Consider the following 16,028-nt stretch of genomic DNA (forward strand, 5'->3'; position numbering starts at 1 on the left):
AGCTGAAGCTCCCCCTTTTTATTTAGATTCAAACAACTTTAGAGGGGAAAAACTGAACATAGTAAGAATTTAAGTAAAATTTTTACTGAGTTCTATGCTCACACGAGGGACTGTAATTAAAACATTTCATTATTATAGCATTTTATTTACAATGCACTCAAGTCACTTTATGGCTTAATACATGGGTTTAATTTTAAAAGTAATCACTAGTAAAGTATCATTTTAGCAGTTATGGCCCAATATCAGAAAAAGTTAACTTTAGTGTTAGATAGTCAAATTTATGACAAATGGCTAATATATAAAACAAAATGCTTTTACAAAAGTGGAACAGAATCTTTTCCTTTTCAGTGACCACTGATAGCCACTTAGATTCATTAAATGTCATTTTACAAAGGGCACTTATTTTAAAATGCAACACAGAACACATTTAACAAATTAAAAATACAGTTAAAAATATGCTGCCACAATAGTAGTTAATAGACTCCTCATTAAAAACTCAATTTAACATTTAAAAAGCTAAGTACTTAAATGAATGATTTATTAACCTTGGTTTAGTGAAACTAAAACATTTTTCTAATTATTGCAAAATTATAATAAATTCTCAAAACAAGAAAGTTTAATTTTCTGATGTAAAGGAAATGTTTGTAATATCATTTGAGTTGGAGAAAAACTGGGAATAAGGGTAGAGAGAGGGCATGATAGTATATACCCCAAAATCACATGGACTATCAAAGAGCTGAATCCCTGATCTCTACAAATTAATTTTTGATTTTTTTATACCAATGCTGCAGCAATAAAACTTTATAGAATGATAGAAATGGTTTATATCTGCACAATATAGAAGCCACTAAGCCATATGTGATAAATGAGCACCTAAAATGTTGCTCATGCAAATGAGGAACTGAATTGTAATTTTATTCTATTTTAAGTAACATAAATTTAAAAAGCTACATGGGGCTATATAATAGCTTAATTAATACACTTATCCATACAATATTTTAAGTGAATAATTTGTTTTAAATAGGCATTCTGATCAGTGGAAAGAACATAAACTTGAAGCTCTGAAGTCAGAAAAGATCTGGGTTCAAAGCACATCTCTTCTTAATCAGCTAGAAAGACTTCAACCAAGTCTGTTAGCCTCAGTTCCCCCTTTTGTAAAGCAGATACATTAAGATCATATTCATAGCACTGCTGTGCAATTTAAATATAACATGTAGGAAAGAGTCTATAAAAGTACCTAACACAATAACACATAATCTTCAATGATATCCTAATTATTCAGAATGGGTCTGAAACAAAAAAGTGTTTTGAAACAAATTGGTTTCCAGATATCCAACATGTTAATCCCAGAATTTAGGAGTGAGAAACTGGATTCTCAGAATTCCCTAAATTATAAGTTTCTCTGTATTTTTCATAATATTTTATATATGATAATAATAATGAATGACATAACAAAGAGTGAATTGTTTTGCTGTGATATGGTTATACTAAAATTTCAGAGTTTTTTATTTAAAAAAGAGAATAAAATAAATGGTTACTTATTCATTAGGAATCAACATTATTTTGGCAAGATTTTATATTTTAATAACATATAACAATTATTTCTACCTGGTATAGACATTTCATCATAGAGAATACAAAAAAGGAATACTAACACAAAATAAATGTCAAGTTTTTTAATTTTGAAAAATTGTACAAAAGTTTAATATTTAAATTATTATTCCTGAAATAAAATTTTAAAACACAAAGCATTAACTGCCCTATCCCATATTCTTGATTTTTGTTTCATGACAAATATTCCAGACACAGAAAAATTTCTTTCGTTTTGCACTGACTTTGGTCAAATTATTAATATGCCAAAAAGAATCTTAAATTCAGAGCATTAAGGTACATGTTGCATCATTTAAACTCATGTTTTTACAACAATGAAAATATTGTCTGCTTACCCTCATTTTGGTTTTGCTGTTGAAATCAATATTGTTTTTACTAATTCAGATTTTATATTATTTTCTGATTTCATATAGGAGTATTTCACAATAACAGTCACATCTTTTCTCTCTGCATTTCTTCTGTTAAAGCATTTACAAAGATCTGTAGCCTATGGTGAATATTCAAACACTGGAAAATGCCAGCAAACATTATTGGGTAATACAAAAATGTAACATTTGAAATGCTAGTGAGGTTATTTAACAGCCCTACATAGAATCACATGCTGAAATTGCCAATTTAAGGACATCCTTTGCTTCCAGAATTTATTTCACGGAATGTCATTCACAGGATTTTATAAAAAGTATATTATGGATATAATTTACTTGTAAGAATAGCTCACCATTAATAACAGGCAGGCCCATAAAACACACTTATAACATGACCACAAAAGCAAGACTGACTAATTAGATTGTGCCACTTCTCTTCTACATGCTTTTTTCCTATTCCCAGAAATGTCCACATTAACCTACAGCTCAACATGTTAGAATTTTATTCTTGCTTTCAACTGACATTAGTGGACTTCTTTGAACCAGTAACATTTGTAGTTGACTGTTAAGCTTTAACTCTCAGAAAATTATAACACTTCTTCCCATGTTCCCACTTTCTCAACTGATTTTTCTCAGGATTTGGAAAAACTTAAATTTCCAGAAAAATGCCAGAAAGGAACTACCACATAGAAATACTAATTTGGAAAAAGCGCGGCATTTTCATGAAGCCACTTAAAGAGATCATTTTGACTTGTGTTTTGGATGTTGTCTTTCAATTGTTTTGATGGGATGGTCATGGATGCAGAGGGATTACCTATTGAACAGCGATTTTAAAAAAAAAACACACTAAGTGTTTTTTAAAGACCAACCACAAATTATGTGAGTGGAAAAATAGACACATTCAGACTTGGAAGTTTTTTAGATAAATAAAGATTAATTCCTAGCTTTTAGTAAGTACTTACATTAAGTTCGTAGATTTAAAACATTGTTAAGATGTTACTCATTTTCCTTTCTAAGTAATTTAACTTTTTAATCAGTTGATAATTCATGTTCATTGTTACAAATTAAACTTTTATAAATTACAAATTACATTACAAATCTATTCAGATTAAAGAGATATATCCTTAAGGAAACTACATTTAATAAAATGTCAAGTAGTGAATATAAACTTGTATTAATTTTGTTAGTAAGAGAAGGTATAGGAGTTGAATAATTTTAGACTAATAGTTATTTTTCCTGCAGGCATTTCAACAATAAAAGTATTTTTAAGGCTATAAGTGTAGAGTTTAAACTTAATCATCAATGGACAAGATCAGTTTTGATTACATTTAGCTTTTGCTCAAAGTAATGTCCCTTCTTTCTCCTCTCATTGCCAGCACAATCATTAGCTAGGACTGTGCTACTTACTAATTCAGCCTTAACACCTATTGTTCTAAAACAAAGTGTAAAGCTACTCAAACAAAGCAGCTTTGTTAGGGGCTTGAGCAATAAAGTCCAGGGACTTGTTCCTAGTAGCAACAGTATTATAATCAGCATCGGTCAAGTCAATGTAAATTGTGTTCCCTAATTAATAAAATGAGTTAGAGTAGCCAACATATTTTTCTTTAATCATACTGCAAGAGAAATGCCATAGTGAACTATTTCACATGATGCTTCATGAACCATTTAGATATACACAACTATTGAATCTTGAACTGAATTTCCCAACTGTCAGGCCTAGATGAAGCATCTTTTATGTTGTGATTCCTTCAAGGGCTATTAAAGAAGAAGTAAATAACTTGGCTAACCCTTTCACAGAATTTTCCAAGTCTGCTCTGTTACTCTATTGAGAGGTTTTTCCCCAATTATATGTTCTCCAAGACTGTGTTTTCTGGTGATATGATGCCACTGACATTGGAACAGCTTCTCATCACTCAGAAATTTTTATTTTCTTCTGCTTTTTTCTTTTGTCTTCCTCTGTGTCTTTTCTACGTTAATCAATATTTCTCCATTTTGGTACAAGTAGTGCTTAACTCTAACCATTACTACCAGCTCTTTCTTTTTATCACATCAGCAAACAAAACCACGCATGTCACAACTTCTATATGACAGAGAACCATCAGTATTTCCTCACTTTGAATTCTGGCTGCTCTATAATGTACAGTATGTCAAAAATATAATATAATATAACGGGAATATTTCTACATTTCAATTTAGAACCATCAAAAATGCTAATACAATTTTGATAAATATCTCACAGAACACTGAAGAAGCATCAAACAAAATAGATAAGGAATCCTTTCATAATTAAAGTTCCTTTATTTTTCAGGTATTTAAAACCCTCAAGACCAGTGTCTTTTATTATCAATTCACAAAAGAATTTTTAACATTAATCTTAACCTTCCTAATTTTTATCAGTTTCAAAATAATTGTTACATATTACATGTTAGATTAAAATACATTGATCATTTTTATCTGATTAAATTTCATTACATAAGTTTCCATATAATATGATAATGCTATCAAATTATCATTTACATACTTCAAAAATAATTACATTAAAAATATATGTAAATTCAAGTCAAAAACCAAGTTCAATTCACTTATTAGAGACTATTACATATTAACCTCTAAATATGTAGGGCCCTTCCTTTCTTACTCTTGACCCTCTTTCCAATGCATCGGAAGGATGCATTTTACTGGCCCCACAATCGATACCCATGTAATCAGAGTTGCTGAGAGAAAATGGAAGAAACCAAAGGAAAAAATTCTCTCTCGCTCCCTTTTTTTCATCCTTTTCATGTTAAATTTGTCGTTTACAACCAATCGTCTTGATTCCCTCTCTCTTTGCCTTATCGTGTCAAGAAAACCTGAGAACTGACATAGGTAGATATTTAGTCCTTTTTTGGCCCTAATCAATAATCAATCTGGACACCCACCTTTTTAATCCCTTGGCCTCACTTAGTCTTCCAATATGATTCATTTACTTACTTCTCAACTTCCAACTGACACTTTCTCAGAATCTCAAAAGTCCATCTAACTACTTTTTCCTGTCAATCATTATTAACCAGCAAAAATATTCATAACTTAGCTTCATCATTAAAATGCTATCTAAAAGCATACTTGTTTCTTAGAAAGTCATTACTTATAACATATAAACATTAATGATTCAATTCTTAATTAGTTTTATATAAGTTAAATTTAACTTACTATTTTTTTCTTCTGTGATTTTAAATCATCCAATGCTTCATCTAGAAAACAAGATTTAAATCAAAGCTAAATCAGATATTAAGATACCTAGATATAAGAAAAAAATCATGCCAAATGATATATTAAGCAACTGCAAGAAAACTTGCTCATTTTAGGATTTCTCACTGATGTGTACAGATAAAAATTATCACAATCTTTACCCATATATAGTTCATATTTTTGCCTATATTATATATTATAAGCAAAGTAGGGGAAAATGGACTTTACATAGAATACAATTCTTTTCCAAGTATAAAAAGATATATAAAGTATTTCAGAAACATTACTAATTACTTCTCCTTCCTTTCAATATCCCACCCAAATTTACAAAATTAATGCCAAATCTTTTTATGCATTGGTAATAAAAATGTTCTCTTTGTTTACAATAAGTGCATAATATATTTTATTAAGTTATTCAACCTTCAAGATACTGAGCAGTAATAAAGAAAATCTTTTGAAAATCTACAGTACTATACACAGCAGAAGTTTTGGAAAGGAAGAGGATTCTAATTACTTTTCAAAATTAAACTTTTCTAAGATTTCCCTGCTTATTTAGGTTAGCATGGTGTAACATGAAGAATCATTTCAAAAAATATCACTTATGGGGCCAGCCCGGTGGCTCAGGCGGTTGGAACTTCGTGCTCCTAACTCCGAAGGCTGCAGGTTCAATTCCCACATGAGCCAGCGGGCTCTCAACCACAAGGTTGCCAGTTCGACTCCTCGAGTCCTGCAAGGGATGGTGGGCTCCAACCCCTGCAACTAAGAATGAACACGGCACCTTGAGCTGAGCTGCCGCTGAGCTCCCAGATGGCTCAGTTGGTTGGAGCACGTCCTCTCAACCACAAGGTTGCCAGTTCGACTCACACCAAGAGATGGTGGGCTGCGTCCCCTGCAACTAACAACGGCAAATGCATCTGGAGCTGAGCTGCACCCTCCACAACTAAGACTGAAAGGACAACCTGACTTGGAAAAAATCCTGCAAGTACACACTGTTCCCCAATAAAGTCCTGTTCCCCTTCCCCAATAAAATCTTTTAAAAAATAACACTTATGAATGTCAATATCTGCTTTGCAAATTTATTTTAGGTTTCTAGTTTTTATCTAAAAATATTTAACTAGTACAAATAGGAATACTATTCCAGCTGGCAAGATGAATAAGTTATAACTTGATTTAAATATTTTATCAAATAAAATTAAATGATTGTTCTTAATTTTTAATTAAATTTATAAACAAAATTATCTCTTTAAAGTTCTGGGGTAACAAACACCTGAATATCTAATTAAAAGTATATTATTTATATAAGAATCAAAAAAAATTACAAATTTATAGAGAAGATGACTTCCCTATAAAACATTTTTTCAAAAATATTTTTTTTCAAAGTACATTAAGTAGTCTTTAATAGGCTAGCAGACTTATTACTAAAGGGAGAAAATAATCTGCTGACATCTCTGAAGGAAATAGTCATCTTTAGTTAGATGAGACCAAGCCAAATACCTATCATTTAATCCAAAGATCAACAAGCTTTTTCTGTAAAGGACCACACAGTAAATATTTTAGGCTTTACTGACCAAAACACAAAATCAAGTTGGTACTTTTAAATCAAAAGAGAAATTCCACAAACCTTTTATTGACAAAATTCAAATATAATAATAATAATGAGTTCAAGTTTCTGTAACATAGGTTTGGCAATGAAAATAATGGAATTATTTTCTTTTTGTGTGGGGGGATAATACTGCACTTAACTAAGGTTCAAAGTTAGTGTTCCCTTATCATGTGTGTGTGTTCCCTTTGCGTGTGTGTGTGTGAAAAAACATTTTCAAAAATCCAATGTATACAGCTAATAGTACACAAAAATCCAATAATTGCTAAATACTGAAGTCAATCCACAAGCACATGATTTTAACTGAGCATATTTACTGTCTGGAAGGCATTTATAGAATTCTTCAGCTTTTTCTCATGAAATATGCCTTTTATCAAGTCGTTACATGGCAAATTAATCACTTCCAATTGAATATTAGTGAAAGCTCCCCAATTGTACAGTTAAATGGATTTTGAAATATGGAAATTTCCTTATACTTGCATGAGCTCTGAAAACAACTGCTAAAACTATAGTTTGAGCTCGGATTATGGATTTGCTGCAAATGCGTGGAATGGAGATCTTGCTTGTTTAACTTTTCATAGCAATTTTAAAATTACTTTTTGTCATTACAATGTTATTTTCTAAATGACTTTATGGCATGAAGTTTTCACATATGGGACTGTTTGGTCTTGCAATCTTAGGTTAAACTCATTAAGAACCATTATAAAATCTGCAGCAAAAGCTAATTTCCAAAGCCAGTCAGCATTCATTCAGTGTTTGAAGGTGGTTCTTCTCACTCCAAAACTTTCAATCTGGGTTCTGAGCTCAAAATATCACAATACAACTTTACCACTATTAAACCATCAAACTGCTACGTGGTACGGCAGGTCTAGATATTCAGCTTCTACTTCTAATAAAAGATCACATAACTGACGATAGTTAAGTCCATGACAACAAATAAAATTCCCCATTAACATTACTATTAGTTTAATAACACATGATAAGCTCGAATATGCTCTACAAATTACCTGCTATTGAATAACACAGTGAATAACCATATAATTTAAACACCTTACATTTTAATGAGCTTTGTAAATTAATCCAACTGAGCCTTTTTCTGCTTGACACATATTTTTACTACTAATAGTTATAATACATCTTAGCAGATTCCACTTCAGGTTGTACTGAATTAGTGGTTTTTTGACCTTCAAAAATATTCTCTCCTGGAACTGTTCTACACAGACTTCTCATAGGGGCTAACTCTTCAGTCACTTCAAGCTCAGTATTGAATCCTCAAATAAACTAAAATTAAGTTCAGTATCAGTAATATTTGTCAACTCATCAAGAGCCAAGAAAGATGAATTCACTTGAATTCATTTGCCTTGTTTTTAAATTGACTATGTTGCTTCCAATTTTCTCACTTCTTCGAGCAATTGTTGTTGCTCTTTGGCAATTGTTGCTTGCCAGAGACTACTAACCAAACAAGTATATTTTCTCTGAACACATTTCTTCAGCTGCTTCAAACACAATTTAATTAACTCACCATTGGTAAATGGCTTTCTTTGCTTTGCAAATAAGCCAGTCAGAAACTCACTTTGAAGTTCCATTTTTACTTTTTATTTGTATAAAGAATTTCTGCTATGATAAGATATTACATTTTAAATGTTCTGATTTTTCTGACCATTGCTTAGCTGTGAGTTGGGAATATGATGAGTACTTAGTATGGTCATTAGTCAATGAGTACTTAATATGGTATTAGTTAATGTATATTTTATTCTTTTAGCACAGCTATAATGTCACTGCATAATAAACACAATGCTTTGTGATTTGATAGCAAAAGTCTACATTCCATTGTATCCTTAAAGGACAACATTCAGAGTCCAATTTTCTTTTCTTGTTTTTACATAATGAGTTTGCACAGGTAACAAAAAATAAAATTGTCACAATACAGCAATACACTGTAGGTGGCACTTGAAATGCTGTCAAGTTAAAACTATGTCACTGTGATTTGTTGTGCATCATCAGTCTGATGTATTGAGAGCACCACATACAACTACTCAACTCTGCTATTATAGAATGAAAGCAGATTCATTTACAGACAACCCATAAAAGAATGGGCATGGCTGTGTTTCAATAAAAACAGAAATTTGAATTCCATGTAATTTAACATTTTACAAAATATCATTCTTTATAATTTTTTCAATGATTTAAAAATGTAAAAACCATTCTTAGATCATCAGCTCTGTACAAGGTGATGGGCAGGACTTAACTCACAGGCTTAATTTGCCATCTCTTAATTTAATCTATACTAGGTCTGACTTGTAAAATGAAGGAAGTAAAACTAATAGAGAACAAAAATCAAGAACACAACCAATGGCTTCAGGCATACACACACACACACACACACACACACACACACACACATATCTCAAAAAAATGTATACACATTTTAAGAAAGGAAAAAACTATTAAAATTATGCTGATGGCAACTACTTTGAGCACCCCTTGTAATTACAGAAGACAAATGTGACAGGTGTTTTTTCCTTTCTTAAAATGTGTATACATTTTTTTTCGCACCCTCTGTATATATATCCTGACATTATGCTTTAAAAACATGTGTAAGACTACAAGACAATCTTTTATGAAGTCTATTTAGATGTACATGCAATACTTATTCAAATGAATTAGCAAATTTTCGTAAATGAAAGGATCCTTAAAATAAATTTTTAAAGGAAAAATTCTTTTATATTATTACCACATCCTGATGTGCTTATTTGTAAGTCAAAATATTGAAACATTTGATTTCCTAGAGAAGTACTTCCAAGGACTTTTTTAAAATAAGGTTTCTTATATTTTTCACTATTTTGTTCCTTCCAGGAAGTCAGAGAGCATGTTTGTTTTAGTCTTCTTCCTATCCTCCCCGCAGCCACTATGTTACTAAATATCACTGGAAACAATACCATAAGCTTACTTCCTTTAATCTAATAAAAATATCAATATTTTTAAAAATCATACCAAACATCATACTTAATGGTTAATCAAGAACTAGACAAGGATACTTGCTATTCCCACTTCAATTTAATATTACACACCATCAGCCCACATGTGTATTATTACACTCTACAGCATTTATATGCTTTCACATATAGTTTTGTTGAATACTTGCAAACAAATACTTGTTTCCATTTTATAAATAAGAAAACTGAGGTTCAAAGAATTTAAAATTATTTGTAGAACAAAAAGATGTCTAGTGTGATTAAAGCAAAAGTGAAAAAAGGTAAGTGGAAGGAGATGAAGTTAGAGAAATAGGCCGTAGGCCAGAGACTTGGGTTAAGAATTCAGATTTAACTCTGGTTACAAAGGGAAACCATTAAAGAATTTTAAGCAAAAGAGCCACAAGATCTGATTTATACCTTCAAAATAGACTAGTGAGGGAGCCACTTGCAGTAGTGCAAGCAAGAAATGATGATGACCTGAGTTAGAACTGCAATAGCAGTAAAGGAGGTTCAAAGTGGTCAGATTCAAGATAATTGTGACATGAGAGGACTTTGAAGGGGAGAGAAATATATGCTAGATTCAAGGGAATATGGAGTCAGCACAGGGTTTTTTCCCACCAGATGACTGTGTTGAGTCAGGATTATATGCCAAAAGGGACAATCCAATAGACACAGATGATGCAAAGGAGAGGATCCCTTCCAGGAAGGGATAACTGCAAGAGCAAAGTTCTTGCTGGCCAGAGTATCCAGAATCCAGAGCATAAATGGGAGCTTAACCAGAGATGGATCAAAGTCAGTCTCTCAGAATACCATGAAGATGACAACATACTGAGTAACAGGCGGAGCTAACTTGATACATTTGGTGGCAGAGGTAGCTCCCATCTACCTACTTCTATTGTCTCCTTAAAGTGAGACATCAGGTGAGAGTGGCTGGGTAGAAATGTTAAGTATATGCGCACATTTGGTATTTGCAATCATAGACATTTTTAAATAAGTCTGGTCAACGTATTGTATGATTTTCCTCTAACAAATTTACTTTTTTTGCTACAGGCATAGATTAACCATATGAATGTTTTTAACCAGGGTAGGGTTTTGCCAGTCATAGATTAAGCATGTAATTGTATTTGAACAAGGTACGCTTTACCAGACAAATAGGCTGGGAAAGAGGGCAAAGGAGTCAAGGAAGTCTGCCAGGGATGGTTAGATGAGCACGGAGAACAGTTTGAAATCAAAAAACAGTTGAAATCAAAACAAAAACAAACTCATAGACACAAACAACAGACTGGTGGTTACCAGAAGGAAAGAGGAGTTGGGGAAGGGCAAAATGGGTCAAGGGGACCAAATGTATGCTCACTAGATTATTGTTAGTGAGCACACTATAGTGTATACAGAGGTTATCTAATTACAATTTGGACACCTGAAACTTACACAAGTTATTAACCAGTGTTTCTCAGGACTTCTTTTAAAATTCTTTTTTAGGTATTATAATGTATTGTGTTAATTTTTTTAGTCTGCTATGGATAGATATATTTGGAATATATTATACTCCAGAGTCATATAGGAGGTGGGAAAGTGGGGGTAAAAACGAAAGACTGAGCATGAGTTGATGATTGTTTAGATTGTGTGATAGGTATGTAAGGGTTCATTATACTATTCAGTCTACTTTTGTATATATTTGAAATCTTCTATAATGAAAAGTTAAAACAAGAAAAAGTATGTCACATATAAAGTTCATTTCAAATGAAATTTGCATAGCCTTGGTTAATTAGAGTTCAGAGTTTTAAGACCTGAAAATTTTTAAAATCTGTACATACACAGAACAACTACAGAAGATTTTATCATAATTTCCATACTTTAATTAAAAGCCTATGGCCTGTGAAGTTAAAGAGAATGGTATAATTAATAAAATAAATTAAAAGGCATGTTACCATATTTTACTCAATAAGTTTTCTATAGATTAACAAATATAATTTCTCTTGATTTAAAGAAATGAATTCATTTTGTGTAAATAAAAATTCTAAATGAACAAGATAGAAATAACAAAAACAGAACTATCTTGATCATTCATAACCTTTCTTACACTTTACAGTAAACCTCTTCAATATTTACCACGTTGTCATTTCAATACAGCATTTCATAACCTACTATTCAATTACAAACCAATGCACTATAAGATGGATTTTTTTAATGCACTATAAAATGGATTTTGTAATGCATTTATAAGAACTTAGAAAATCAACTTACTATTTCTTTCTGTTCTCTTGGAGAAAAAGAAAATAAGCACTGTTCTTATGCTCCAGATGCTACAGAGGAAACAAAATTCAGAAACAAAAAACCATCATTAGAATAAGTAAATTAGAAGCCATATAAAATGAAAACAAATATACATTTCCAATGAGTTAGGTAGATTGTTTCATTTTATATGTTGAAAATCAAAAAGTACTCGTTTCTTTCAGAGACCATCAGAAGTCTACCTGTGCTTTCAACGGAAGAGTTCTCAATCTAAAATCCATGGACGTTCTAAAGGTCCCCTGAATTGCAAAATTGCCTTTGAGTGCATAAATGCATTTCTCTGGAGAGACCACTGCTTCCATCATTCTCAAAGGGGTCTATTAACCCCACAAAAGATTAAGAACAAATTATATAATCCCTTCTTACTAAGTAAGCATCAACCCCAAAAATTTGTCTATTCCCATTCATTAAGGGAAAAGGATGTTGTACAAATCCAGAGCATTATACAAATGTAAGTGCTACTCCCTTCCTATTATTTAACATTGGAGAGATCTTCTCTACTAAATAGAATAAGCTATCTGGAGGGGGAAAGAATCTTACCTTCAAATAAACACTTGAGAAGTAAATTTAGCTATACACCTCCTTCCAAAGATTTTATGAGGATAATTGTTTAAGCATTGCATTAATAAGACATCAAATGAAATTAAGAGAATTTAAAAAAAAAGATCAAAAAATGATCCTAATCACAAACTTATCAAGGCCATCTTTTAAATTCAAAGTAAATATAGCAAAATACCTCTTTCTCCATAGAACATCGCAGAATATACAAACATTATTCATCACTTTATAAAAGAAATAAATTATATCTGAATATAAATTCAGATAATAAGCATGAAAATTAGTTCATTACTCTAAACTATCATTGCTATTCTTGGTAGTCAGCCTGCAAGGTTAACTCTTTCTTCTGGTATTGACACCACTGTCCAGTCTTCTCTCACAAGTGTCAGTCTGTGTGACCAATAGCATATGGCAGAAGTGATAATATGTCACATCAAAATTAGGTTATAAAAGACTACAGCTCCCATCTTGGGTCTCCTCTTCCACTCACTATATTTCTATCTCTTAGATTACTCATTCTGAGAGAAGCCAGCTGCTATGACATGAGGACATTCAGGAAACTCTATAGAAAGGCCCATGTGAAGAAAAAAAAAAGAAAAGAAAGGCCCATGTGGCAAGAAACAGAGGTCTCTGAAAACAGCCAGTGATCAGGAGCTGAGACCTGCCAACAGCTATATGTGTGAGCTTAAATGTAAATTCTCCAGCCTTAGTTAAGCCTTGAGATGACTACAGCCCCAGCCTACAGCTTAACTGCAATTTATACATAAATAAAAGACCCTGAGCCAGAACCACCCAACTAAGCTGCCCCCACATTCCTGCCCCTCACAAACTGTAAGAGATAATAAACATTTGTTGGTTTAAGCTACTAAATTCTAGGGCAATTTGTTACACAGCAATAGATAACTAATACAAGCTTTTTTATATTGCTATAATTTATTTTCATGATATGAAAACACCAAACAACCAGCACCAGATTCCTACATGGTATCTGCACAATGACTTAAGACTAAAAGAGACACTGAGTATTGTCCTATCAAGGGAAAGAAAATGAGAGAAGGTTAAACACATTGTTCATCACTCTCAAAGATCCTACAAGAACAGAAAAGTCCTATACTATTTATCCACTGCAAAGCCACTGAAACAGTGGCAAGCCGAGAAAGATAATATAGAAAAAAGCATAAGGAAAGAAAACAGAAAAGATAAAAGAAGGAATTGAAAAGAAGGTGACTGGAATTCTGTAGGAAATCAGTACATTTTCTTAAATGAGTAGATACTTTTTTTAAAGCATATGTAATTTTCAAAGAGTAAAAACTACAAGAATTGAAATAGACTCCCTCACTTCAAAATAAAACTCACTAACCCTCCATGGTGGACAATAAATTCTCCATTTGGTTTTTATCAGAACTACTGCAGGAGAAAATGAGCTATCAAATAATACAAATTTCCACGTGCCAAGTCTTCAGGGCTTGAAAAGGTACAAAATCCAAGTTAGCTATTCTTTAAGGCTAAATTAAATGGAATTCTTTTGTATTTTTAAAATAAAATTTAGAAAAAGAATTAAAGTACTTCAGGAATCTACGTTTCAGTTATCCTGACAAAGGTTTTGCTCTCCCAATAATTACATATAATTTGTGAAAATGTGGCAACATTTTGTGAAGCTATTAAAGACACTATTAATGACTCCTACTTGAGAATAGTGGCATAATCTTCTTTCCCCACTCCTTTCCTTAGAAATCACCCAAACAAGGAAAACAAAAACAAAACTGCAAATTTCTTTTTTGATACAGCTAAAACCCAATCCTCAAAATATGTGGAAGGGCTCCCAAAAGCAATGGAGATCATTCAGGGACTCAAAAGAACAGAACCAGAGAAGGAAAACTTTATCTCACGAAGAGGTAGCAAGATAAACTTCTCAAAGTGTAAAGCCTAAAATCCATGTTTAGAATAATGAAAATAAAATACATGTGCTACAGGCAGAAACTCCTCAGTTTGGTTCCAACAATGACACAGACAGGCATAGCTTAAAGAGAAATCATGCATCCTTTCTGCTCAACTTAAATACTCTCATTCCAACAACCCCAGAAGCCCTCTCCAATGTATTGAAATGTTTCTAAATGAGATTTAAATATTAGCTAAAGCTAAAACTGAAAAGATATACAGGTCTCAATATGCATAACTATGTTAACTATGTTGTCCATTTATTGAATCATCAAAGGGTTTAGCAAGAATAACCTTTACATGCAGACAAACTAATAACAATGATTTATTGTGGTATAAAACATATGGTAGGAATTAAGATTTACTTTTTTATTTTACTTTATCTAGCTATTTATTTGTTTGTTTTTGGATATAACAACACCATTTTTCCCCTTTGATTTGAAATGTCAGCTCTATCAAATATAAAAACCATAGAAAAATTCCTTTTGGGAATTCTCATGTCTCATTCTTTGGTCTGTGTCTCTATTTACACACTGTGCCAAACTTTTACTTAATGAAGCTTTATAATGCATTTGATGCCTGGTAGACCTCTGCATCTATCTCAATTCCTCTCTTTTTTAGAATTTTCAAGATATTCTTATGGGCTTATTTTTCCATTAAAAATTATAAAATAACTGTGCCAAAATTTTTAACGTATCGTTGGTATTTTATTGTGATCATATTTTTATATTAATTTAAGGAGAACTAATCTCATTACAATATTGTGTCTTCCCATCCAAGAGTAGAATATCTCTTAATTATGTCTCAGGTACATAATTCTTTAAATACAAAATTCTATCAAGTGAATATCTATCATTATTCAAATATTTATCAATATTATGAAAGGAATGCTTTTGTAGGTGAGATGATTTTTCTTACCTACAAAAGTAAATACAGTTGACCTTTGAACACAGGTTTGAACTGTACAGGTCCATTGATACATAGATTTTTTTCAATAAATATATTTTGTCTTCTTTATGATTTCCTTAATAACATTTTCCTTTCTCTAGCTTATTTTATTGTAAAAATACAATATATAATATATAAAATATATGAAATAAGTGTTAATCAACTGTTTGTTATCGGTAGGGCTTCTGGTCAACAGTAGGCTATTGGTAGTTAAGATTCTGGGGAGTCAAAAGCTATATGAGGATTTTTTTACTATTCTGGGGATTGTTACCCCCACTTCCACCTCCACATTGTTCAAGGGTCAATTGTGTTCTCCTTGAGTAAATATTAAGGAATGTTTACAGATACCTTCTCCTTTAAGCACCAACTATAGTTGAGAGATACTTTCTATTCTTATTAGAGTGCACACAACAAATGTTTAACTTTCTTCAAAAGGCTGGAGGAGTGTGATGAAGGCATAAAAATTGGTAAGATCAAAGTTCTATCCTCAAATGGCTTCAATTTAGTAGAAAA

At 31.9% G+C, this 16,028-nt stretch overlaps 1 protein-coding gene across 3 annotated transcripts in view; it reads right to left on the bottom strand.

Moving 5' to 3' along the window:
- LNPK (lunapark, ER junction formation factor) overlaps positions 1–16,028 on the bottom strand; it is a 73,559-nt gene that overhangs the window by 44,239 nt on the left and 13,292 nt on the right. For all 3 annotated transcript variants that reach the window (XM_081051665.1, XM_081051666.1, XM_081051667.1), the window contains exons 5-6: positions 12,024–12,082; positions 5,166–5,206 (exon numbers count right to left, since the gene is read on the bottom strand). In XM_081051665.1, coding sequence (XP_080907791.1) covers positions 5,166–5,206; positions 12,024–12,082 — 100 coding nt within the window. The remainder of the gene's footprint in view (positions 1–5,165; positions 5,207–12,023; positions 12,083–16,028) is intronic.

This window comes from Rhinolophus hipposideros (assembly GCF_964194185.1).
Source record: "Rhinolophus hipposideros genome assembly, chromosome: 6".
Taxonomy (NCBI): Eukaryota; Metazoa; Chordata; class Mammalia; order Chiroptera; family Rhinolophidae; genus Rhinolophus; species Rhinolophus hipposideros.